Raw genomic sequence first — 26,458 nt, forward strand, 5'->3', positions numbered from 1 at the left:
AAAATTTAAGGCAAAATAAATAATTTTAAATTTCGAAAAACTTATCACCTTTAACTTCTTTCAATTTATAAAACCTTGCGTCAATTGCACTTTTATTTTGGAGAGCATAATTATTTTTCCTGTCAGCAAATGACTTTGAAAAAAAAAATTAATGAGTCGAACCGCGATAAATTAAACTTGATCGTGAAACAAAAAGAACAAAAAAAAATCAAATAAGGCCATCAGTTCCACTTAGACAGGAACTGCTGTCAATATTTTTGTTAACTAAATTGACTGTAGCTCAAAACTAACTTCAAACATAATACCCTTTTATTCCACAACTATAATTGTAATTCATACTTAAACATTTCGTTAATTCTTTGACGAAAATAATCTATACTTGAATACTTATACGTAAGTTATAATTTTAACAACTTTTACTCATTGTCATGCATACTTTATGGTCGAGTAATTTGAGGATCCACAATTATTTTTACTAAGGTGTCTCGTTCAAAACAACCGACAGGAAAATATCGAAAATGCTAGAAAAAATATCATGAGATTATGACACAGCGCGCATACAACAAGATACCAGAATTGTAAACCGACTTAGAGCCATGTGAATTTTTTATATTCCAGTTACTTATTATGCATTGCACCTTTAGAAAAATAGACAGCACATGTCATCTCATATATTTTGAAGTCTTATTTGAAATTAAAATTTTCACGCCATTTGGGAATTAAGGTATGTAATTTGAGATGCATTTTCATAGCCCAGCGCCCACTTGGCTTCCGATGAACCTACTGCACACAACTTCAGCTTAGCCTGCTGGGTGGCTTCTTGGACTTACTTTGATGTCTCTGTGCATGACATGTTGCCTGTGTATGTAGTTGACAGCCTCGAACATTTCACGCATTACAAATGCAATTTGCTCTTCATTGAACGCATTCTTCTCTGCAACATAAAAAAACTGTTATTACTCATAAAACTCATTTGTTTCTGATATCAGTTTTACATCTTGCGTTACTTGATTTTTAAATGGGATGCCTAAAAAACGCCTCTACATGTACATTTCCAGAAATTATTTCATCACTTCGACTTAGTTCAACTTGCAACAATCCGACATTTCTAATTCTAACTTTCACTTCTTATTGTTAAAAACTCATTAAAACACATTTTCAATTAGTTAGTGCGCTCTTTGACGATTCACAATTTTCTCTCTTTTGAAAAATATACCAACTATAAAAATCAATCATCAAAGGAGTCTGTTCAGTTCCCTAATGGTCCTAAGCCAGACCAAACGTCGCTTCCAATTCTCATAGAGAACGTAGAAAGATTAAAACAAAAAATTAATTATCAGAGAGTCATCGTAAGAACTAAGTAAAAACAAAATCAACGAGTTGCTTTCTAAAATTCGAGGCACCTAATTATTGAAGAAAACGTGTGAAGTGCATCAATTCCAGAAAAAAGCTAAATGCCGTGTTTTCTTCAACGGGTCTTAAAACGACAAAAAAAATTTCACTTTAGCAAAAAGACATGAAACAAGCAGATTTAAAAAAGCATTTTTGTGCGTGAAAACTTCTCAGGAAACTCGAGTTCTCATTTGCAATTTCATTTTTAGAGAGCGTCAATTTCCTTCCTTTTGGCAAATGAATTCAATTTTAAAAAAAATTAATCAGATATCGAAAAAGCAAAACTGAGAGTAATTCATTAAATTAGTATAAAACTTCGTAACTTTCTACTTATACTTTTTTAATAAACTAGCTAGCAAATACAGTTCCAACTTCGAAAAATTTTGAATTGTTTTCCACTGATAACCCAATGAAATAATTAAGTCAAAGCTCGGCGGAAACAAAACCGAGGCAGTTAATATATAATCGTCAGCTGAAAAAGTAACTGTTGTGCAAATATTACGAGCATCTGATCGATTATCGTATCCGCGAAGCTCTTATTACCGTAACTTGCACACTTACATTGAAACGCGCACTTTTCCCTAGACTTAGCAGACGATTTCGAAGTGAAGTTCAAACAAAGCCAAATTTCAATGAGCAAAATTATCAAAGTGAGCATGATGAAAACTTTACAACGGTAAATTGCATGTCGCAGAAAAAAAATAAAATCAAAGAGATAAGCGCTTTAGATTGAACGAAAACACCTGATATATGTTTTTAGTAATGAACTGAAAAGACCAACTGGCTTGCTTGATTCCAACTAGCAGGCTCACTAACACTATAGCTGCTCCTGAAAAACGCAAACGATAATGTTTAACAGAGAAATAGATAGGATGGATGGATAATTAGCTGGTTTTCGAGATCGCTGGATTATTGAATAGATGGGTTGAAGGCAGGATAGATAGCTAGATGGAAGCAAGGATGGCTCTCTAGGTGGGTGGCTAGATGGCTGGTTTGATGAAGGTATGAATCGAAGCATGACTGGTTGGATGTATGGTTGGCTAGATGGATGACTGGTTGCAAGGATGGCTGAATTCATGAGCATAGATAGATGGCTAGATGGATGAAAAACTGGTTGGTTGAATGGCTCGATGACCGGATAGATGGCTGGTTGGAAAGCTAGATAGATTGATGGTTTGCTGTATGAAATGTGGGATGCAAGGATGGATGAATTACTTGATGGAAGACAGATGGGTATCTAAATGGTTGGATAGCTAGATCCATGATGATTAGCTGGACGAACGACAGGCTTAACGCAAAGATCAACTGCTGGATTATTGATGACTGACTGAATTTAGTGGATTATTGGATGGAGGGATAGATTGCTGCTTAGATGGATGATCGGTTCGTTAGATGTTTTGATGATTGGCTGGATAGATGGCTAGATAAAAGGATGAATGACTTGATCGATGGGTGGATGGCTGGATAAACAAATGGGTGTGTGGATATATCGATAACGGGATGATTACCACGCTGAAGGGATTGACAGGGATGAGTAGATTGATAGATTGTTAGACATATGATTGGGCGGATTAATGGCTTAATGGACGACTGGCTGGTTAACTAACTAGATGGATTCCTTGATGAATGAATAGCTGGCTGGAAACATCGATAGCTGGATAGTTTAATGCAAGGATGGATAATTAAATGGATGGATGATTCCATACAAGATGGCTAGATGAATGGATAGCTAGCTGGCTGGTTGGATAGATGAATGGCTACAAAGATGGATGAATTGATTGATCGCTCAATGACAACATACCTTATCGTAAGACATTAGATGAATGGAGAGTAAAACATCCGCCTGTACAAACACCAAGGAAGAAAACCTCAAAACGTCTGACCCCCGCAGACAAATAAAACGGTCTCTCAAAAGCCACAAGTCGGGCCCTTTGACTGACTTGTTCGACCCTAACAATTACATCGAGAAGGGAGCCAAATTGCATTTCAACAAAGTACTCGGGGCCCCTTCTACCAACAGGCACCATGGCGGGGCCACAAAGTGCGATTTGAACGATGCGAAGAAACTATCATCCTTCAACAGGAAGTACTGAAACGTCTCAATCATTCCAGAAAAAAAGATCAAGCCATTCAAAACAAAATCAGACCACGAAGACGGAAGATCATGCGCTGCCCCTCGACGAGGCAAACACAACAACAACGACCATGATTCAGCATGGAGTGATTCTATTTGAAACGTTTTAAAATAGTGAATACCGTACCGATCGACCAATGGGGTCGAATAAATTCAAGGTACATCTCGGAGCGAAGGTATAACTGCGTAAGGTAGAGTGACATCGAGCAGAATACAACCGAAATATAAGGTTACATGATAAAACCATAAAATGATGTAACACGCAACCGGTCATTGAATTCCTGAAGGCAAACACGCTAGCAGGTAGAGATATTGCACATGATCGACTACAACAGTCAGAGTACTTACTTTGGTTGTAGATATCCTGGAGGGAGTCGTAGCTGCACAGCTCCATGATCAACCACAAACACCGGTTGCTAAAAACACAGCACTCATAATAAGCATATTCAGCGAAAGTGATCAAATGGCCATTTTGCCAATTTGTAGTTTTTCATCAATCTGTTATGTACTTCGTCGCAGAGTGGATTGACAAAAGAAATCAACATTTCTGACACGTAGAACCAAGAAAGTGTCAACTCTGATATAATTCTATGTCACGAAACAATCTGCGATTATTGGACAGCTTCCTAGTTTTCTTAGATTATGTCATTTGAATTATTACTTTACAAGACTACTACTAACTGGTAGAATGAGTCATAGTATCTGACAATGTTTGGGTGGTCCAGCTGGTACAGAAGAGTGATCTCCATTTGCAGATGAGCTAGTTCATTCGCATCCTTCACCATCATCCGCTTCAGTGCAACCTCGGTCGAGGTATCTTGTTTACTGTGTCCCTAAAAGGAACAAATCACCTCCATAATCAACAAAAGTTTATCCACCAAAGTTTTTGTAATTGCCCACAAAAAGCCTGTTTTCTACGGAAAGTATCAAAACATTTGAAACCCCTTCATTCGTTCAATTTTATCACTCAAAAAATAGCATTGATAGCGTTAACTCATCTAGATATTCTATAGATCTAGAGATAGAAATTATTAAATATCAAGCCTAGGGGAAGTTCCTCTAATGCGATTAGACTTGAAATTAATTTGGCCGACCCAAAATAGAATTTTTTCCATCCTTATTTGCGATAAGAAGAAACGTCTCAAATTGGTTCAACCTTTAACTTGACTAAATAATGACCTCTTATATCGTTTTCTAATCAACAAACCGACATATCTTGAAGCCGAATTTGCATCAAAATAATGTAAATTACATCAGAATTATGTATTAATTTCATAACAACCATGACAATCTGTTGTTATGTTGCATAACAATAATAATTTCTGGCTTGTTGGAATGGTTATCTTATTTTCGGTTTGTTGGCCTACCAACCATTTTTTAATGTCAATGATTTTTCTATCTCTAATTTTTGGAACCAAATGTCATGGGTAGAAAGAATCATACAGGGGGACATAATTTGACAGTACTAAGCTTTTCTGGTATTAACAGTGAAAAATAAATTGATTTCAAAGAAGTAAATTCAGGCCATTTTAATCCTATCCTAAAAACTATTTGAAATATCACCTTCAAGATTGATTTCAACTAATAACTCGAACCTTGCAAACAATTTCCAGACCAATCTTCAAGTATATCGGTCTGCTACTTAATAGCATGAACACTATTTTCATACGATTAAGAAAAAAGTAAGAGGACTTTTTGAACTGATTATTATGGTGTCCTCGAAAGCTTATCTGTCTCAACCTTGAGTCTTACCCTAAGTCCTAATTTTTAAAATGGAACAAGTTGGCTTGATTTAATAACGTTTGCTATAACGTTGGTGAATTAGGCATCATCGGCAACGATTGCATTCAAAAAATGGCAATGATGCCAATGATTTTTAATTTCAATGACTTTTCTATCTCTAACTTTCGGAAACAAATATTATGGGTAGAAAGAATCATACAGGGGAACATAATTTGACAGTACTAAGATTTTCTGGGATACAACGGGAAAATAAATTGATTTCAAAGAAGTAAATTCTGGCCATTTTAATCTTAAAAACTATTTGAAATATCATTTCAAGATTTATTTCAACTAATAAGAATCAAAACTAAAAAACAATTTCCAGACCAATCTTCAAGTATATCGGTCTGCTACTCAATAGCATGAAAATTATTTTCATACGATTTAGAAAATAATCAAGTGGAATTTTCGAACTAATTATTGTGGTCTCCTCGAAAGCTTATCTGTCTTATCCTTTAGTCTTTCTCTTTCAATCCTTTGATATTTCATTAAGAACCAACTTTCAAGGATGGACATAATAAGGAAAAGATTGTTTGTAAAGATGAAGAGTTTTTGCTCACAGCCTTTTCATCTTAGCTGAAAATTTGCATCAGTAGAGGCTATAAGTGAAAGGACGCAACTAAGGACTAGCTTGTGTCCCCCCATTTTTGACTTATTAAAGTCACTAAATAGTTCAAATATAAATGTAAAAATTAAAGCTTTTTGAGCCGTGATAAAAAAAAGTGCTATAGTTACTTCTGACTGCATTTCCAATCTAATGATTTCTAGAAACGAAATCAGTCCCCTCTCATTATCTCGATAGCTAAAAACTGAAATGTAGGAAATCAGCACGAAGGCGAAGCGGAACTTCGCTCTAGTTGCGATAAAAAAAAATCTATGCCTGATGAGGCGTGAGAAAACTGACTTACAAAACTGCAACTTTTATCTTTCAAAGTTACGCTGGGAGAAAAATGACGCCATAAATTACACAATAACAGGCTATTAAGCCAATATAACTTCCGACAAAACCTTTTCAGCCGAATAAGTCTTTGAAAAGAAAAATTGATTAGGGGACTCTTTACAAAAATTGAGTTGGTAATAGTGCAACCCGCGTAAGAAACAAATTTCAAAAAGAACGAGTATTTAGAAGCCTATCATGCTCATAATAGGTCTGATGCATTTAAATTTCAACGGAGACCTCAAAAAATAAGTCACATGGAAAGAGATGCGTCCTAAAAACAAAGTTTTTCACGCGAAAAGAGTACCCGATTGTTATGTTATATTCTAAATTTATTAAAACTTCAATGTAAAATTATGTATGCTTACAACATTCAGTGCTACTACAGCAGCAGCTGGTAATCCTTGTTTAGAATAAGATATAATTGGAAATTGCTATTCACAAACACATCTTAAAAATAACGATAGGGGGGAAATAGGGAATAGGGGTGAAATAGTTAACAAGACACAAAATTACTGCATGCGCTTAACTGTTCAATTCTTTCTTTATAGAGGGGGATTCGTTACAAGGTACCAGAGGGGCGGAAATAGTTAACAAGATACCAATTTTTAGATCTACTGACCAACAACTCACATCAACTACCGTTTTAGGCTGCCTTATTGAGAAAAGACGGTTGTTAAAACCATTAATTGAACAAACTCCATTGGGTTACAATATTTGACACGTATTTGAAAAGAAAAAGCCGGATTGGTCTTGCTGTTCAAATCAGTACATTTTCAGTAATAAAACACTAAAATACCGAAAACTCCTCAAACTCTACACAGTACCTCTGTTCAGAGATAAACATCGCAGTTCTAACATTAGCGATTCATCGATCGAGCAGTTCTGAATTTGCAAAAAATTTGAGTTGGATCAGGTGGTTATATTTTATAACCAGACCACAACTGTTTAGTATTAACGTTGGATGTAGAATTTATGTCATATTCCGAGAACCGTAAAGTAGTAGTACAGTAATCCGCCATTTCACCAAGAGGAGGAGGGGGTTACTGCAGCAGTTGTCGGTACCGTGGGAAAACCAAACCCACACATTGAGATACCGTCAGGGTTGGCAAAATGTAAGTTAAAAACAAAAATAACAAACTAACTGTTATTTATCAAAAAAAAACATGTTATTTTTGTTAAATTGTTAATTAAAAAAACATATCAACAAGAGTTGAGTTTCTTGAACAGAAACGCCAACTTTCCGGCTTTCTCAACGCCGAGTTGAGCACGAAGCTTCCCATACGTCAGGTGAGATTTATCGCTCTGTAGTTTGTCAAGTGAAACTGCAATTGGTTTGAAAAAAAAAAATTCATCCGTTCGGGATTCGCTACAATCGTTTCGGAACAAGCATGCAGTATAGTTGCGTTGTGTTTTTCTAAGAATTACTCATATTTCTAAGAAATAGCTAACATCACTGTTAGAAATTATAAATAACACTGTAAGTTAAATTCAATGTTAAATAACAATGTTAAATAACATGCCAACCCTGGATACCGTGGGAAAAAGTATTGTGGGTCCAAGTACCAGCCCCTGTGATTTTTAACAGGGGTAAAATTTTGAATAATGCTTTAGGAGGGTTTTGGGCTAAAAACAAATGTATTCTTGGTCCTATGAAATGAATACATTATTAGCTGATACAGAAGATAAGTCGGTAGGGAAATACCAAGTGTTATGTATATTTTGGAGCGAGATTTAAATTGCGCTTTCTAACTGTTTAGTTGCCTAGTGGTATATCTAAATCAAAGAAACCAGTGTTTCCTCGTGAATATTCGGTGTAAAAACCTATTTGAAGAAAAATGAAGGAAAATTGAAACATTTGAAAATTGTTGGGACAGATTGGGAGAACGTAAGAGTTTTTCCCGTAAATTCTTAGCAATGCAGGAGAGTGTTTCGAAGTCTGATTCGAGTTATTATAAAGAAGTGATCTGAAAATCAGTTTGGAAAATTGCTTCAGTCAAATGGTACGATTTCAAAAACCGATGGTTACAACAGACTTGGAGATAACTCCATGAAAATTATCCATGAATCTTAGCCTGAAAACACTGGTCGAAGAAATTATTTTCTCGCTGCTTGTTCTCTATTCTACAGCTCATGAAACTAACTACGATATTGCTTTGAAAAACAAACAAAAAGGTTGAACGATTTTTAAAAGTTTTACATAAAAAAATCAGCTTTTCAAAAATTGAAAACTTTTAACTGGCTTTTTTGTGACGTTCATCAGTAGCTAGACAACTTTTTAAATTAGATTGTGCCAATAAACCCAAAAATATCAAACTTTACCACTTTAAAAAAGATACGCAATAAATTCGAACGTAATCAAAGATTTTACCATAGAGTTTGATCTTTTCTTAACCTTCGGCAAAAATCCTATCAATTATAGTAACCCCTATCGATTAACAAAAACCCTGTAATCGAACATGGTGATGCTCCTTTCGTTCCTGGTCTAAATTAAACTTACAGCCCAGTTGCTGATTAATCACATTCGGTGCAAGAGTTTAAGTTCACTCTACTGGGTTTATGAGCTCAGGCGAGGTCTCATTGAAGTAATTGCTGATGAATTTATTTGCTGTTTACTTATAGCATCAGCTCAAGTTTTAAGAGCATCCTCTTGACTTTATCAGCCTGAGCTTTACCTTTCGAAGCCACTCCTAGTTTGGAAATTGAACAAAATATCAACAAAGTGTGAAACTCTAAGCAAAATTAATCGCCGTGGTAAAAGAAAAAATGACTAAAACTCTCCTGCCTGTCTTGTACAACAGTTTCTGCTTTTGAACTACAAACCTTGCTTTTCGAAATTTCGCGAGTTCTACAAAACTTGATTCTGGTAATTTCAGCCAAAAGAAACTGAGCGACCGAAGAAGCCTCAAAAAACTTGCCAATATCTGTTCACAAAGTCGATCCTGTCAAAACAGACGACATCTGTGGGCATTGTCAGCTAGAGGATAAGTCATTTCGAGTCGAATAAAAAAATTGTCACAAAACAAGTGGTAAGTCGGAACAACGAAAAATTGAATGCGTACAAAAATTATCGCGCGTATGCTGAGGATATGCGAAACGGACACGGTATGCCAGCATGGGATGTGAAGCAATAAATTCTCACTTCTATCAAGCTTGTGACAGCGTTTGTTGGCGCAGTGAGGGAATACGAAATATGGCATACGGAAAAAAATTGAACTTGATAACGCTATTTGTGACTAAGAGAGAAGATGCCGAAGAATTGATACATCAAAATACAATGTACGAGCCTCAAAAAGTACAGTTGTCGGTAGAGCTAGCCCTTGAAAACGAAAAAACAGATGGCACAGAAGAAGTAATAACCGTCTTCACCAAATGTGAAATGCCTGCTGTGGATGTTCAAGGATGGACCCAGGATCAATTCTATGATCGCGTTGACCAAAGACTTTCTACTGTTCATCAGTATGCGTCTCATAGCAGCGGCTGAAGAACTCGAATGATTGAAAAAACTGTCCAGAAATTGGCGAATACACTCTTCTTCAAACACAATTTTACTGTTACATAATTATCTGTTTTTTCAAATGTTTTCGTTCCAACTCTGACTATACGTTTTTCTCCTGAGAAAATATCACGAAAATTATCATAAAACCCGTTATCACTTTCAAACGTGTACATAGTTCGGTAGCGGTGATTTTATTTAACTGTTTCAATCAAAAGACTACTTCTGAAAGATTTAGCTAGCGGATAGCTTAACTCGGCTGATTTAACTTTTAGGTAGGCCTTAAGCTTCAGTGGAGACAATTAATTAGTAATGCGGTAACATTTAAATGAGTTTCAGTTACACGTGTCATTTCTATCTGGTAAGCCCGTAATAGGCCACAAACCTTGCCTAACTTTCCCTGGTTGCATTATCTTTATGACTTGTAAACCTTCGTCACTTTGGCATGAGAATATCATAAAAAGGCGCCATGTGGTTTCTTGAAGGTATAGATCTTCAAAGCCCCCAGTTTTCTACTTTGAATTGCTTCAGCCCTAAAAACATATTTACATTTTACACACCACGCTTAGGGTAATTGTCAACTTTATTTAGGCATTTCTGGACGTTAATCAGTAGCTGGATAACAAATTTTGTTATTCCTTTGTGCCACTAAACAAAAAAAAGTTTTTAACACGATGCACAACAATTTCAAATTTCACCAATGTTTTTATCTGTTTTAATGAAGTCTTCAGGTTAGTTAACAAATAAAATTGCTGCCTTTTTTTTATTTTTTTTTTCATTGATAAGAGCCTATATTTTATCTAAGCATATCAAGTCAAAGTTTTAGCTGCACATTCTAAGAAAAAATTATTATGATTCGTATAAACAATATCAATCAGTTTTTCAGTACAACGAAAAAAATCTTTTACCCTTGAGAGTTTCGAAATACCAGTCCGATGTGGATTTGCTGCTGATATACGATAAGGGTATACATCACTACGTGGTGATAAAAGACCTGAACAAATTAGTCAGCAAACTGCAAAACGAAAACACAGATTGAGAAACCCGCTCTGCCACCAAAACTGCTTCTACCGATGTTCAAATATGGAACGACTTGAGCGCCACCAATTAGCCTGCATGCAGAATGGATTAAAAATTTCTTCTTTGCAAGATGCCAACGAGCGTGTACGACTCAAAAACATAGGGTACCACTTAAAAACATAGGTGCCAAACGCTATAGCCCATTCACGGTTTACTTTGACTTGGAGTCTGCGTTGGAGGTGGAAACAGTGAAAAATAATCCTGGCTGCTGGAGTACAACCGTAATTGATAAACAATAACCCAGCAGTTTTTGCATTATAGTTGTGGAAGCTGGAACCCGCAACTGGCGTTTTTTCAGTTCATTGAGGAGTGGACGCGATGACTGAGCTTGTTCAAATGCTAGACTTTCAAAATGAAACACGAAGATACGCAAACTACCTCGGAAGCACCAATAATCTTGAAAGCAGTGACAAGCTCTGGATTTGGAAAAAATTTTCAAAACCAACAGAGAAATACTGGACCATAATCATTTCGATGGATCATTCCTCGGATGGGCTCACAAGTAATTTCGGATGAGCAATTTCAACATCCTGAGACGTAACATCCAATTCAACCTTGTCGTAGCCCGAAATCTTCACAATTAAGATTAGCACACTGTACTGAAGTGTCTATAAGATATTACACAGATGAAGCTGAGTTTCCCACCACTTGCGATTGAACACAAAATTAAAAAGATAAGTGATGGAAAACGTTGAAAAAGCTAGATCTACCAGAAAATTAATTTTTCGTATGTCTCGATAGAAATTCATTCTAGGTTAACATGCCAAAATTTGTAGTAATAAATTAGCAACGGTACAAAATTTAGGAAGAAGAAACAAAGCCGGTAATCTTTGAGCAGACATAAGTTATACCGAAAAAATATGATTTCATAAAAAAAAACCACGTGAGACTAGATTAAACAATACTTACACTTACAACTTCAAGGATGTGAAAGCTGAAAATAAAAAGAAAGAAAACGTCTGCAAGAAAAGAAAAACTGTGTTGTGGCAACTAGGCCAATAAATTTTCAAGTCCATCGCCCTGAACCTACAAAGAACATCAATTGAAAACGGATCAACGCCCAAAAACCAATCAAATTAGCTAGACAAAAAATAAACGTTTTTCATTCTCGAACAAAAAACAGACTAAGTTATTTCACTAGTTTTTGTATTTTGATGAAAACACCCAAAACTTCAACAAATGCATCAGGAAACTTAGCAGAAAGCAGATAGAAAAGCAGGGGGGTTAAAATTTTCTAGCACTTTTACATAGCACTTTTGACGAATAATTCTCGGACTCGGTGAGTAATATAGCATATTAGATATTAGAGCCCTTTCAGTCGTGATTTGATTATATAAAAACTTTAAAGAAACAAGAAATTGTCCTTATGTAGAGAAAGACTGGTTTAAAAATAAATTAGTCAAATTTTGAGCTAGTAAAGCAATCGAGTAACATTCATTATAGACCAAAATTAGCAATTGACGATAAAAATACTGATTATACTATAAAAAAAGGAGAACTTGTTTTGAAACTTCATTTGGCACTTCATTTTTTTATTTATATATTTTTTGGAGACACTTATAGCCGTTTATGCATAATTCACAAAATTTCTACGGTTGCGCTTAGTTGTATCACCTTACGACGCACAAGAAAAGAAACTAAATTGGAAAACAAATGAATTTTTTTCCTGAGGTCAGGGTGTGGTCAGAACATTCTGTGCTACTTGCACAGCAACCAGCTAGCTTGTTAAGTTGCAATCAGATAAAATTATGATTTCAAACTACTTGAGGATGTTAAACGGAATAAATTATGACCGAGTTAAATCTGTAGCTTCTTTTGCAATTGAGAGGAAATAATAAAAAAAATATAACGTCAAGTTTACGCAATATGAGCAATCTCGGAACTTCATTAACGCATCATTCATTTCCCAAAAACTTCATCTGGCAGTCGCGTATTTTTTTACCGAAGACTTAAACAGTGTTCTAGAAGCAGTAGATTATGCTGCCGGAAAAGTAAATTCTCCCATTAAATAAGCATATCTCGAAGCTTAAAAAAAATGGGAATCTCGAGTATTCAGTCTCAATTCAAAGCCTTGGGGTTTTAAAAACAAGAAAAGTTATACATTTACACATCCTAAAATGATACGTTGGAAGAGCTTAAGCACGGTGAGATAGGCAAGACCGTTTCAATTAAAAAAACATTCAAATTACTTAGCCCTGATAACAAATAAGTTGATTCTGAACTAAGTTAAAGTCCTCAATACTTACAACTTTGGGATGTAAGAGGTTAACTTGATCCAGAATCGTAAATGACAGGAAAATGCTACAGTCTACGATGAGCGCTGAGCTTTATAAAAAGTAAATCTCCATATAACCGGAAAAGCAATTCGTTCCCAGTTAGTACCAAAAAAATCTGTTCCTCAAAGCCAGAAAAAATGTTGATACGATTCAATTCAAAATGTTTTTTTGCTGGGTCTACCCTCTTCCCTCTCAAATTACTTATCAAGGTATTTTTTGTCATTGCTTGGACAGCTGATAAAAATTTTTGCTCCAGTATAACCGAAACTTCTAAATTTCCGGATAGCCTATTTTTTTTATTCCTGGTAAGGGAAAAACATAGCCAACAGACAGTTGGAACAGAGTCAATGACGCAAGAAAACAGAAAAAATGCTGATTTGGCTTTTGGAAAAATCTCAAATTTCAGAGAACAAAATAGATGGCCTTAAAGCTCTTCGAATTTCGAAAAAAAACTTTGCTTCGCAAACACAAGCGAGAAAAATGCCAAAAAGAGCTCTGAACAGGCAAAACAAAATAAAATCAGGAAATCACATTGGGAAATTTTTTGCTGAGATGACGAGTAACGCGTTTTCATATCTGCTCCACGACCACTAGTAATTTTACTTACACTAGCCACCAATAAAGCAGCTGCAATTTCTTATCAAATTGCCAAGGCTATGCAGCAAAAATTCGACCATAAAAACTATTTCAATGATCCAGATTTGAATCTCCATCCTAATGATTATATATTTAATCTTTTTAAATATTTTAATCTTTGATTGTACTGACACGTAATTTTCAAAAAGTAAATTTAGCTAGTGATTTTCGTTAAAAAAATTGGAAATATTTACAATAACGGTTAAAATTTCAAAAATGGATTTTTGCGATAACCTTACCGACTTTTCTAAAAAAGTGAAACTTATTAAACAGGGAAAATCTAAGCACCATGTTAGTTTGAGTGAAGCAATAACATCAGAATCAGCGGGCTAATTTTTGAAGAAAAAAAAGATTAAGTTTCCAAGAAAACTGGCAAAATTTCAAAAATTGGACATTTGCTAAGGCCATATTTTTTCAAAACACAAGGCATGGCCGCTTACACAATAGAGATTCGCATAATTGTTTTTTTTTCTTTCGGTTCAACCCTTAATCTCTGATTTGGCAGGGTAGTTTTTGAGAAAAGTTAAAGGTTTAAAAAAGAATAAAAATTTCAAAAAATGCGGCCACTGAAATGGGGCCATTGACAGGAGTCCTCAATCATTGGATTGGCTTACAAATAAACTCGACTTTCTGCAGACTAATATCCAAAATACTTTGCGGAGACAGAAAGACCCAGCGTATAAATCTGGAAAAACCTAGTACAAAATTAATATCAAATTCAGACGGCTTTGAACCTTCAAGATACATTCCAATAATAAATACGCTGCGAGTGATATTAATTCGAAAGTAGCGTTTTTGCTAGTCAACGTGAAACGCCTGAGACCAACTGGAAGTTCCAGAAAATGGAGCAAAAAATTACGACGCGGACGCTGGAAGCGAAGCAGTACAATGACGCTAACTTCAAATCTTTCAAGCAGACGAAAAATCCATCCCACAACCATAATGGATCGTTTATTTTCGAATTCGAACCTTCACAAGTTTTCATAGAAGGACTGCAAAAAACGGACATTTTAGGTGTGTTTTAGTTTGTTTCATTATCTTTCATGACGCAAAGAATTACTTTTCTTTTGTGGAAAGAAATAACAAACAACATTTGAAGAACCATGTTTGATATGTTACCCTTACGGTGGCGTTTTGAGCTACCAGCTATTTTTAGACCATGGGAGTACGTTTCTACAAAAAAAAATAACAAATTTAGTTGTTAAATTTGCAAAAACTTTGTATTATACGCGTGAAGTTGAATCAAATTTGACGTAAATAGGAACCCGGTCATTAAAACAGTTTTTAGAGCTGCAAGTTTTTACGAATGCAGATTTTGTTGTTTTGTTGCTATAAAATTATGAAGTCAGTCAAGCCTATTTCACTCAACGGATAAAAATTCGAACATCACAGCAGGCTAAGGACAAAATGCTTTCACACTTTGAAGGTCCGTGATTTTTTGGGCCTCGAGTCAACTTGGCTTTGAAACAGTATTTCAAATTTTTGTGACTTCTTTGAGGCCATAACTTTATTCTATCGAATTAAGGTAATAGCCGCCTAAGAAGGGGGATCTCCATGATTTTTTCTTTTGATTGAAAAGTTCATCTCAGATTTGCGCATTTAATATTTGAGACAATGAAAAAAAATCGAAAACAAAAAGGTCAAAAATCCCCTTCCGATACTTTCGAAGGTCGTAGAACGTGGGGTAAAATAAATAGGGACTAGTAAAATATGCAGGCACATAAAAGAGCCGCCAGCTTGTCCATGGGTACCATTGTTTTGAAAACCGGTTCAGTTGTTTTTGAGACAAAATGAAATTTCTGCGAAAAGTGCAATAACTTTCCAGAGCGTCGCAAAAAAAAAACATCAAAGAACATCAAATTCTGTACATTTTCAAATTACCTGTTGTTTTCAATAGGACCTTAAGCTAGCCAACAATAAAACCGTATCATATGCTATTAAATTGCCTACGCTTAAATATGATTAAAATGAAATATACCAAAAGTGCCACCGATGTAAACAAAAGAAACTGAAATAGAAAAGAAATCAAAAACCAAACAGCAAAAAACAGTCTAAGCAACGCTCATCGATTCTTAATCATGCAAGAAAACCAAAAACAAACTTTCTCAAAAATAACAATTTTCGAACTTTCAAAGAATCAAATAGATTGCCCTAAAGCTCTTTGAATTTCAATAACAAATTATGGTTGACAAATTTTTGATAGAATTATCCCACTTTACGAAAACTGGATCAATGGGTTTGTTTATTCCGCTGAAAGTTAAATTTGTTCAAGTTTTTAGCGCTATTTCTTTACTCAAGCGTAAAGCGCAATTTACCAATTTTCAGCAAACAAATTTGAATTGCACTCAAAAAGTTCATATAAACTTAAAGGCATTCATAAATAAATGCATTAATTTATATGAATGCATTTCTGTAGCTATTAGAGGTTTTTTGTTCACTAAACCAGATTTAATTCACGTTTTGTTGCTCAATTTTTGCGTATTCTACTCGAGAGCGTAATTTTACTTTCTTTTCGCATATGAAAAATATCATAAGTGAAACCGCAAAATTTGATGTTTCCTGGAAAAAAATCAACTCAACCCATATGATTGTTTTCACTACGTTTATTGACACTTGAACAAAATGTTATTTCAAGTTTCATTTTGTAGATTGTCTAAAGTTACACAAAATACGACCGTCAATGTTGAGTTTTTGCAAAGCGAAATAGTTCAATTGTTCTTGTTTTTTTTGGCCGTTTAGGACAAAAGAACATACTAATCTGTCTTTTTTTATGATACCTGGCATTTAAATCGGCTGATTTACATTTGGGCTTCCTTTTGTTTTTTAAGCGCAGGCGGTGAATTATTCCCGCTGAGAAATTCTTCGAAATTGAATTGAGGCAAACTAATTGTCCCAAGAAACATCGTCGAACTCAATTAACCAGAAACGAAGTGGCACTTAAGGCGGAATCAGGATTTCCATTCAATGTTAAGCGAATGCTATTATGTGGTACCATCTGATTTCATCTCCATTTAACTGGAAATAATATTTGCACAGGCAATTGTCAATTAACAAGTTAAGTACCTTGGGAATTCGACGAATAGTTTAGGAGCGTTAAAATTAATTGAATCCTAGGTTTTCTGTCTCCTTTGAATTAGTGTTTGGATGACGGCGTTACATTTGAATGAAGATGGGCAGTTTCAGGGTATCTCAAACTCATATACGAGCAAATGATAAAATAACGCCTACGCGCATTCAGCTAAGCATACCAATGACACCCGCTTACCATACTCAATACTGTTTTATTTTCTAAAATTTTTTAAATACTTTTCTGTTTTGTAGCTTAGAACACTCCACATACAATATTCATCTTGAAGCTTTAAAATTGTTTCAGATAATATTGGTAAATGATACTTTTATAGAAAACCTGAAAATGGTCAAAAACTGAAAAACAGTGAGTTTTATTAATATTGGTCTAAACACCAATTTAAATTTTCTCAGACTATAATAAATTACGCTAAACAGCACCTTCATGATAAAAAAGGTCGTGTATGCCAATTGAATATTATGCTAATTATTTCACATCGGTGTAAAGCTAATTACATTGCAATACTAATAAAGAAGTAGAAGAACTTATTAATCCAGAAACATGTTGAAACAAACTACAATCATCTTTTTTTTTCAACTAGTTTAAAAAATTGATATCAAAACATTCAAATCATTACACTAAATTGGAAAAGATAGACTAAAGGCGCTAATCTACACAAGTTAAAAATTTTTTGTTAAAATAAGAAAAAAAAAATAAATAAAATTTTTTTGAAGCGGTTATTGATGTCTTTTTGACGTGAGCACAAATAAGTAGCATGCACTATCGATTACTATCGATAATGCTATACGATGTTTCAATAACCTCAATAATAAATGGAAAAACAAAACGCAAAAAATACCTACTAAAATCGAGTTTTTTCTTTTTCAAAAATGCGAATATTCTAAAGTTGAAAATAAATAGAACTAGAGGAAAAAATTTGTGGTCAGATGAGCACATATTCATTAATAATCATCTGCAAAAAATATGCGCTTAGAATGAGATGATAAAATTTTGAAAAAAATGCGATCTCGAAAACTAGAAGAATTTGGAGGTTCATTTTTTCAGGCTAGATTCGTCACCCTGAATTGACCCCTAAATTTGATAACGTCTAAATATTGGGAAAGCTTTTCAAAAAAATAAATACCTATTGAAATACGTGCTGTACCAGTTCAAAATTCCGAAAATTCTTTTAGCATTTATGAACGAAAATAATTTCTTCGATTACTTTATATTTTCCAATATTCTCCAGCAACAGACCATTGTCACTCAAAATGTTCAGTAATGTTGCTCCTCTGTTTGCTCACGATCACGTTTCTCTTTCATTTTTACAGAATGGGGGGAAGACTTGACTCAAAAAAGCAAAATTCGTGCCACCATAGACGAGCAAACCATATGGTATTATTGGCTTTATATTTGACTGATAGTATTTGAGCAAAATCGAAGTTGGTACATAGCATCTCATTGTCAAAACTATACCGCAAAGCCGCCTTGGTTTAGAATTTATAATACTCATTTGTTGTCAAAATTTCAAGTTAGCATCTACATTGACACCAAGAAACTTACAACAGGGTTCAGCTTTATAGTTATTATCAAGAAAGACACAAAGATTACAAGCACTCCTATTTTTTTCACACTTAGTAGAATAGTTTCATCTGAAGTTCAAGTTAACTTATTTAAGCAAAGCAGGATGAAACATTTGTCAAATCTAATTAAAATCCACAAAATTTGAGGAATCACACAATAAATTTGTATCGCCTGCAAAAAGAAAAACGTTTGAATGAGAACGAGACTGCTCGTATACAGGGCAAAGCCCTGAAAGTTTCGACTGCCCCCATAGTCCACCTCAAATCTTTTTTAAGAACAAATAATGAAAAAACTTTAATTTTGGACAAGGTCAAAGATTAATTGTGAAAATTTAAGTCGCACGATATTAAAACTACCGATTATTTGATTAAAATGAGCCTTAATACAATTTCGAACAATTTTATCGTGCGGAATCATTCGGCACGCATGCACAATTTGTGCTACACTTTCAGTATTAGGAAAAAATCTGCAAAGAGCATTAATTAGTCCAGAGCAGGGCCACAGTGGCAATTTTCAAGCTCCCATAACGTTGCAAAAAAAGATCGGAGGTAAGATATATTTTTACATTTGATTTCAAGGAGTTGATATCTTCAATGGGGTATAAAAACGTCTGTTAAAAAATATTATTTCGATTGCCGAAAATTGACTGAATATAAAAAAGTCAACCCAAGCATAAGTTTCCGTTTTCTCTGAAAGTCGGAACAATAAGGAAAAGCTAAATTTCCCTTTTTTTCGTTTGATAAAAAAAGGAAATTATACGCAAATGCCGTAAAAAAAACGCGGACTTGCAATTATTGTGTTTTCGATAAAGAGACAAAAAACCACAGCTCTCAAAAAAGCTTCGTTACTTTCGTCAAAAATCTTAGCAAACATAGCTTTAAAAATGACGCCCAGACTTCAGCCACAAGAAATCAACACGGTAATAAATATTTCGTTCATTAGCTCTGAATAATTAAACACGGACAAATCGGAGCTATGCATCATTTGCTAGTCATCAATAAAATAGTATGGCAAACTAGACGAAGATATAGAGACTAATTCCTTTGGGTCAAAAAAATTGATATCAAAACATTCAAATCATTACACTACATTGGAAAAGATAGACTAAAGGCGCTAATCTACACACAAATTAAATTTTTTTTGTTAAAACAAGAAAAAAAATAAATAAGATTTTTTTGAAGCGGTTATTAATGGCTTTTTGACGTGAGTACAAATTAGTAGCATGCACTATCGATTACTATCGATAATGCTATACGATGTTTCAATAACCTCAAAAATTAATGGAAAAACAAAACGCAAAAAATACCTACTAAAATCGAGTTTTTTCTTTTTCAAAAATGCGAATATTCTAAAGTTGAAAATAAATAGAACTAGAGGATAAAATTTGTGGTCAGATGAGCACATATTCATTAATAATCATCTGCAAAAAATATGCGCTTAGAATGAGATGATAAAATTTTGAAAAAAATGCGATCTCGAAAACTAGAAGAATTTGGAGGTTCATTTTTTCAGGCTAGATTCGTCACCCTGAATTGACCCCTAAATTTGATAAGGTCTAAATATTGGGAAAGCTTTTCAAAAAAATAAATACCTATTGAAATACGTGCTGTACCAGTTCAAATTTCCGAAAATTCTTTTAGCATTTATGAACGAAAATAATTTCTTCGATTACTTTATATTTTCCAATATTCTCCAGCAACAGACCATTGTCACTCAAAATGTTCAGTAATGTTGCTCCTCTGTTTGCTCACGATCACGTTTCTCTTTCATTTTTACAGAATGGGGGGAAGACTTGACTCAAAAAAGCAAAATTCGTGCCACCATAGACGAGCAAACCATATGGTATTATTGGCTTTATATTTGACTGATAGTATTTGAGCAAAATCGAAGTTGGTACATAGCATCTCATTGTCAAAACTATACCGCAAAGCCGCCTTGGTTTAGAATTTATAATACTCATTTGTTGTCAAAATTTCAAGTTAGCATCTACATTGACACCAAGAAACTTACAACAGGGTTCAGCTTTATAGTTATTATCAAGAAAGACACAAAGATTACAAGCACTCCTATTTTTTTCACACTTAGTAGAATAGTTTCATCTGAAGTTCAAGTTAACTTATTTAAGCAAAGCAGGATGAAACATTTGTCAAATCTAATTAAAATCCACAAAATTTGAGGAATCACACAATAAATTTGTATCGCCTGCAAAAAGAAAAACGTTTGAATGAGAACGAGACTGCTCGTATACAGGGCAAAGCCCTGAAAGTTTCGACTGCCCCCATAGTCCACCTCAAATCTTTTTTAAGAACAAATAATGAAAAAACTTTAATTTTGGACAAGGTCAAAGATTAATTGTGAAAGTTTAAGTCGCACGATATTAAAACTACCGATTATTTGATTAAAATGAGCCTTAATACAATTTCGAACAATTTTATCGTGCGGAATCAATCGGCACGCATGCACAATTTGTGCTACACTTTCAGTATTAGGAAAAAAATCTTCAAAGAGCATAAATTAGTCCAGATCAGGGCCACAGTGGCAATTTTCAAGCTCCCATAACGTTGCAAAAAAACATCGGAGGTAAGATATATTTTTACATTTGATTTCAAGGAGTTGATATCTTCAATGGGGTATAAAAACGTCTGTTAAAAAATATTATTTCGATTGCCGAAAATTGACTGAATATAAAAAAGTCAACCCAAGCATAAGTTTCCGTTTTCTCTGAAAGTCGGAACAATAAGGAAAAGCTAAATTTCCCTTTTTTTCGTTTGATAAAAAAAGGAAATTATACGCAAATGCCGTAAAAAAAACGCGGACTTGCAATTATTGTGTTTTAGATAAAGAGACAAAAAACCACAGCTCTCAAAAAAGCTTCGTTACTTTCGTCAAAAATCTTAGCAAACATAGCTTTAAAAATGACGCCCAGACTTCAGCCACAAGAAATCAACACGGTAATAAATATTTCGTTCATTAGCTCTGAATAATTAAACACGGACAAATCGGAGCTATGCATCATTTGCTAGTCATCAATAAAATAGTATGGCAAACTAGACGAAGATATAGAGACTAATTCCTTTGGGTCAAAAAAATTGATATCAAAACATTCAAATCATTACACTACATTGGAAAAGATAGACTAAAGGCGCTAATCTACATACAAATTAAATTTTTTTTGTTAAAACAAGAAAAAAATAAATAAGATTTTTTTGAAGCGGTTATTAATGTCTTTTTGACGTGAGTACAAATTAGTAGCATGCACTATCGATTACTATCGATAATGCTATACGATGTTTCAATAACCTCAAAAATTAATGGAAAAACAAAACGCAAAAAATACCTACTAAAATCGAGTTTTTTCTTTTTCAAAAATGCGAATATTCTAAAGTTGAAAATAAATAGAACTAGAGGATAAAAATTGTGGTTAGATGAGCAAATATTCATTAATAATCATCTGCAAAAAATATGTGCTTAGAATGAGATGATAAAATTTTGAAAAAATGCGATCTCGAAAACTAGAAGAATTTGGAGGTTCATTTTTTCAGGCTTGATTCGTTATACGCATATGCATTTGCGTAAAAGGAAATTATACGCAAATGCCGTAAAAAAACGCGGACTTGCAATTATCGTGTTTTAGATAAAGAGACACAAAACCACAGCTCACAAAAATGCTTCGTTACTTTCGTCAAAAATCCTAGCAAAAATAGCTTTAAAAATGACGCCCAGACTTCAGCCACAAGAAATCAACACGGTAATAAATATTTCGTTCATTAGCTCTGAATAATTAAACACGGACAAATCGGAGCTATGCATCAGCTGCTATTCATCAATAAAAAAGTATGGCAAGCTAGACGAAGATATAGAGACTAATTCCTTTAGGTCAAAAAATGGTTTGAAAAAAAAGTATCAGCCAAAAATTTCATACGTTTATCTCAAATTGCCACTGTTAAATCAGCTTTGAAAAAAATTTCACAAAGCTCTAAGCCTCCACTATTTGGGTACACGGCCATTAAACCCAAAAAATATATCAAAAGAAATTTCGAAAATCGGAAGCGTATAAACTGTAATTCATATTAAAGAACGTGCACTTGCGATACAAAACAAACAAAAAAAAACGAGTCAAAATTTTTTTTAACGTTGAGAAAAAACTAGGTGAACCAAATTTGTCGTATTTCTAAATGAACAAATCTAGGGGTCAGCTAAAAGTGGAGGTAACCGTTTGATATTGAATGAATTAGCTATAAAGATGCGGCACGAAACATGTGATTTGAAAAGTTTTGACTTTGCCCAAAACCTTAGGTGTTTCTCAACTAAAATAAATGAGAAGAGTAAAAAATTTTAAGACTATCAATTTTCTCAAGAAAATAATATTTCTCTTATAAAAAATTAAGGGTAGTCGCTTCTGCGGGAACAATTATTGAAACCGGTTCTTTCGATCTAACTTTTAATCAGATTTTATTGTGTAAACTTTAAGAACAATAAAAATTCAATAAGTTTCTAGAAAACAGTGAAAAGTTCTAAAAAACGGTCAACCGAATTTCCAAATTACACACCTCATTTCCACAACAAGCAGGTTGTGGCCGCTTAAGCAGAGAAAGTTCCCAAAACCGGGTTTCCCAATTGAATTCAACCTGAGAATTGGCACCGTAGTTTTTGCAAAAATAAAAAAGTATCCAAAAAAACTGTCAAAGCTTCAAAACTCTGACATATTTGAGGGCCATCAATTTTTTCTAAAACAAACTGGGTAGCCAGTTATAAAGGTAGGCACTCGCCAATCTGTTGTTTAGATTAAACCTATGATATCAGATTTGGCAGGATAATAAGAGAGAAAAGTCCAAGAACTAAAAAGTCCATAAACAAAAAAATTGATATTTCCGAGAATCATAGTTTTTTGTGTGAAAAAGAAGGCGCAGCCGCTTATGCGGAATGGATTCACACAAGGAAATTTTTTATCACTGTTTAAAACCAGTATTGGTTAAACCGATTTGATTATCCGAAAATTATTTAATTGGTTAATGGTTAAAACAATGGTTTAACTATTTTAACAACATCTCTGCATTAAACTAACTCGAAAAGTGCGGAGAGAGCGTTTAAAATGTTTCCCTTAAAACGATCCGAAACTAGGTCATTAAGCCGATTAAAAATAAGCCAAACCAATTTGGGCAGAGGAATTTTTTTCAGCAAAAAAAAAGGAAATACGAAGTCAAGGTAAGTAAAATTATAAAAACAACATTTAAGAAAAACGTGCACGGCAAAGAAGCCGATTCCAAGATGTGACAACTAAGCCGAGAACAGATAAGCAGACAAATAATTGGCCGACAACTTTATTTACAACAGAATATTTCCCGTTTGAAAAAAAAAGGTCCTGGTCAGATTCGAAACCAGGACCTTTGCCGTCCTAGGAATATTCGTTATTTCCAGGTAAAGTTGACCGGTAACGCTTACAAATTTGAATTTATTATGAATCAAGATACAAGTAATTCAAGTGATTCTGTTATCTAAGTTGTTAACCCGAAAAAATTCTACATTCCGGTTTGATAACGCTAGCTAAACGCAAGCGTAGTTAAAGTTCTAGGAAAACTTGAAGTCCTCACTCCTAATCTAACCCCGAAAAACTCTCATCATCTAACCCCGAAAAAATCTCATCCATTTCAAAAATAACTGTGCTACTAGTTGAGCAAACGACAATTCTGTTTTTATAATGTTTCCTTCTAATGAAACAAGCCCTGTGGGTGATTATTGGCCAAAAGGCAATAAGCTAAACCTTCCAATCGAAAATCAGGGTTGCGTGATCAGCAGAATTCAAGCTTGTTTCTTCAGGGAGGGCTAACATTTCCCACCCCAGAGAAAATGCAATTCGCGTCGAAAATTGCGAATAAATGGTATAAAATTGGCTTCGTCAAATTATAAATCTGCATGTTTTTTATGTTCTACTCATTCAGTACTAAATGAAAAAAAAAACACGAAGAAACTATTCAAGAAAAAGATGAATAAATATACTTAAGAAAAAAAACTCGAACTGAAAGAAACAAGAACAGGATGAACATAAATTGAGTTATATTTACCGTGTACACCTGTCCATAGCTGCCTGAACCTATCAGCTCGACAATATTGTACAACCTCTGTGGATTCTCCCTCCTTATATGACTGTCTAATCTAGGGGCCTCCATCAGACCACGGCCTCTGGGATGACCACCGGCTGCCATACTTCTTCTCTAGATAACTACCTGCAATACGACAGTTGACCCCACTGCTTTGAATGAGTTTCTGTGTTTTTCAGGTTGTTCGAAGTCAAAGGCGTGGTGACATAAATCTACAGCTTCTGATCTACAAATATTGCGCAGCTCCATTTGAAAACATTTAGCATCTTTGATTTCTACTTGTTCTAAGCATTCGCAATCTGAAAGAAAACTTTATTTAAAATTATACAGAAGAAAAGCCAGGGACTGGGCGGAGATAGGTCAAGGTACACGCCATACTCACAGAGGAAGAAAACCGAGTTAGCGTGAAAAGCTTATCTCAACGTTCAACATTTTTCGGGTACATGATTTTGTGGAAAAAAACTCAACCTAGGTCACCCTGGTTTAATTCGCTGATTCATCTGTATCCAATAATACTTGAATTGCGAGGCCGAATCACAGATAAAACATAAATCATCTTCGATAGCTGTCGACTATTTTGTTGTCGGGTATCCGGTTATTACGTGCGGTTCAATTCCCTGCTAAGAAATCCCTCAGTCATTCAAACCCTCAGCCGTTTAAAACATCCAACATTAGGATGTGAAATGTTAGATGTTTTTTTTCCACCCTGAAAACACAATACTGTGATTTTCGGCGTTGATTCAGCCATGTTTCCAGCCGGCAAATGGTTAAAAGGACGCAAAAAGCATATTTCATAAAACTAGTCCCCGGTCCTGCTCAAAGGGGGAGGGAGATGTCATCCATTTTTTTTTATTAGCCCCCGGCCTGCTCAGTGCTGGACCAACAGTGCAGGACCAATGTCATCCATTTCGCCGCAGCCTGTCCCACCTTGAGAAGGCGGAAGACACTGGGACCACTCCAACTGTGGCTAAAATAGGTTTCGAACGCATGACCCTCGTCTTGAGACACGTGTGCGAAACCAACTCGGCCACCGCTGCTGTACGCTAGCTAATCGCAAGCCTTAATATTCAAAATCAGACTATAAATTTTAATATTATAGAACTTTCGATAAAAGTGAAAACTGTTTAAATCGAAATAGGACCTATGCATAGGAAAGAAAGCCAAAAAAACTGAATAATTAAAATGAACCAAAAGAAACTAAGACGAAAACCACGAATCCGATATTCATCAATTTTGTAAGAAAAATAACTCAAAAATAAGTTACAACCAGAAACGAGCTACACCCTTTTGATCTCTAACATAGATGTTAGTTTTGGTTAAATTGAGCGTGTTTACTATTCCCTTAAATTGACCATTCTGTGAACAAAGTATTTGCGGAAAAAATCTAGTTCCCGGTTGCAATACGCTTACTGATCGCAAGGGTAACGAAATGAAATCAAGTTTTCATGGGATCCAAAATTGTTCATATAACCATTCAAACAATTGAAACTGCACAAAGTAGAGCTATTATTTGCAATTCTATTTTCAACAATCTAACTTTGAAAGACGACAACCGTTTGTACATAAAAATAGGGAATAATATTTAGTTGGCAACTGGAAGTGATGCTTTTGAGACTTTCAATAATCTTTTTCTGAAATGATATCCTTAACACATTGCATATTCGACAAAACGGTTTAATTTTAGTTTCGAAAAACTGTTTCAGACTCTGGTAAAAGTTTTTTTCGGTATACAATTTTCTATCCATCTAACTTGATTGGCAGAAAAGCGCTTAAGACTAAAACACAGCCAACAGACAGTTGGAAAACAGTCAATGAACGCGAAATGAAAAAGAGAAACAATCTGATAAAAGCATACTTCCCCAAAACAGTGAAAATTTACCTTTAGCATGTTCGAAAACAAAAATTTACAGAGAGATGGTTCCTAGCTTGAGCCATAGGCGCGAATCACTTATCTCTATTATTAAACCATTTCAAAA

At 34.6% G+C, this 26,458-nt stretch overlaps 1 protein-coding gene across 1 annotated transcript in view; it reads right to left on the reverse strand.

The window, feature by feature from the left end:
* Positions 1 to 24,777, reverse strand: part of LOC134841130 (mitogen-activated protein kinase kinase kinase kinase 3-like) — a 73,135-nt gene extending 48,358 nt beyond the window's left edge. The window contains exons 1-4 of the mRNA XM_063856919.1: positions 24,447 to 24,777; positions 4,208 to 4,359; positions 3,875 to 3,942; positions 831 to 934 (exon numbers count right to left, since the gene is read on the reverse strand). Of these exons, the coding sequence (XP_063712989.1) occupies positions 831 to 934; positions 3,875 to 3,942; positions 4,208 to 4,359; positions 24,447 to 24,587 (465 nt within the window). The 5' untranslated portion in view covers positions 24,588 to 24,777. The remainder of the gene's footprint in view (positions 1 to 830; positions 935 to 3,874; positions 3,943 to 4,207; positions 4,360 to 24,446) is intronic.
* Positions 24,778 to 26,458: the final 1,681 nt, after the last annotated feature.

The sequence above is a fragment of the Symsagittifera roscoffensis genome, chromosome 3, assembly GCF_963678635.1.
Source record: "Symsagittifera roscoffensis chromosome 3, txSymRosc1.1, whole genome shotgun sequence".
In the NCBI taxonomy this organism is placed as follows: Eukaryota; Metazoa; Xenacoelomorpha; order Acoela; family Convolutidae; genus Symsagittifera; species Symsagittifera roscoffensis.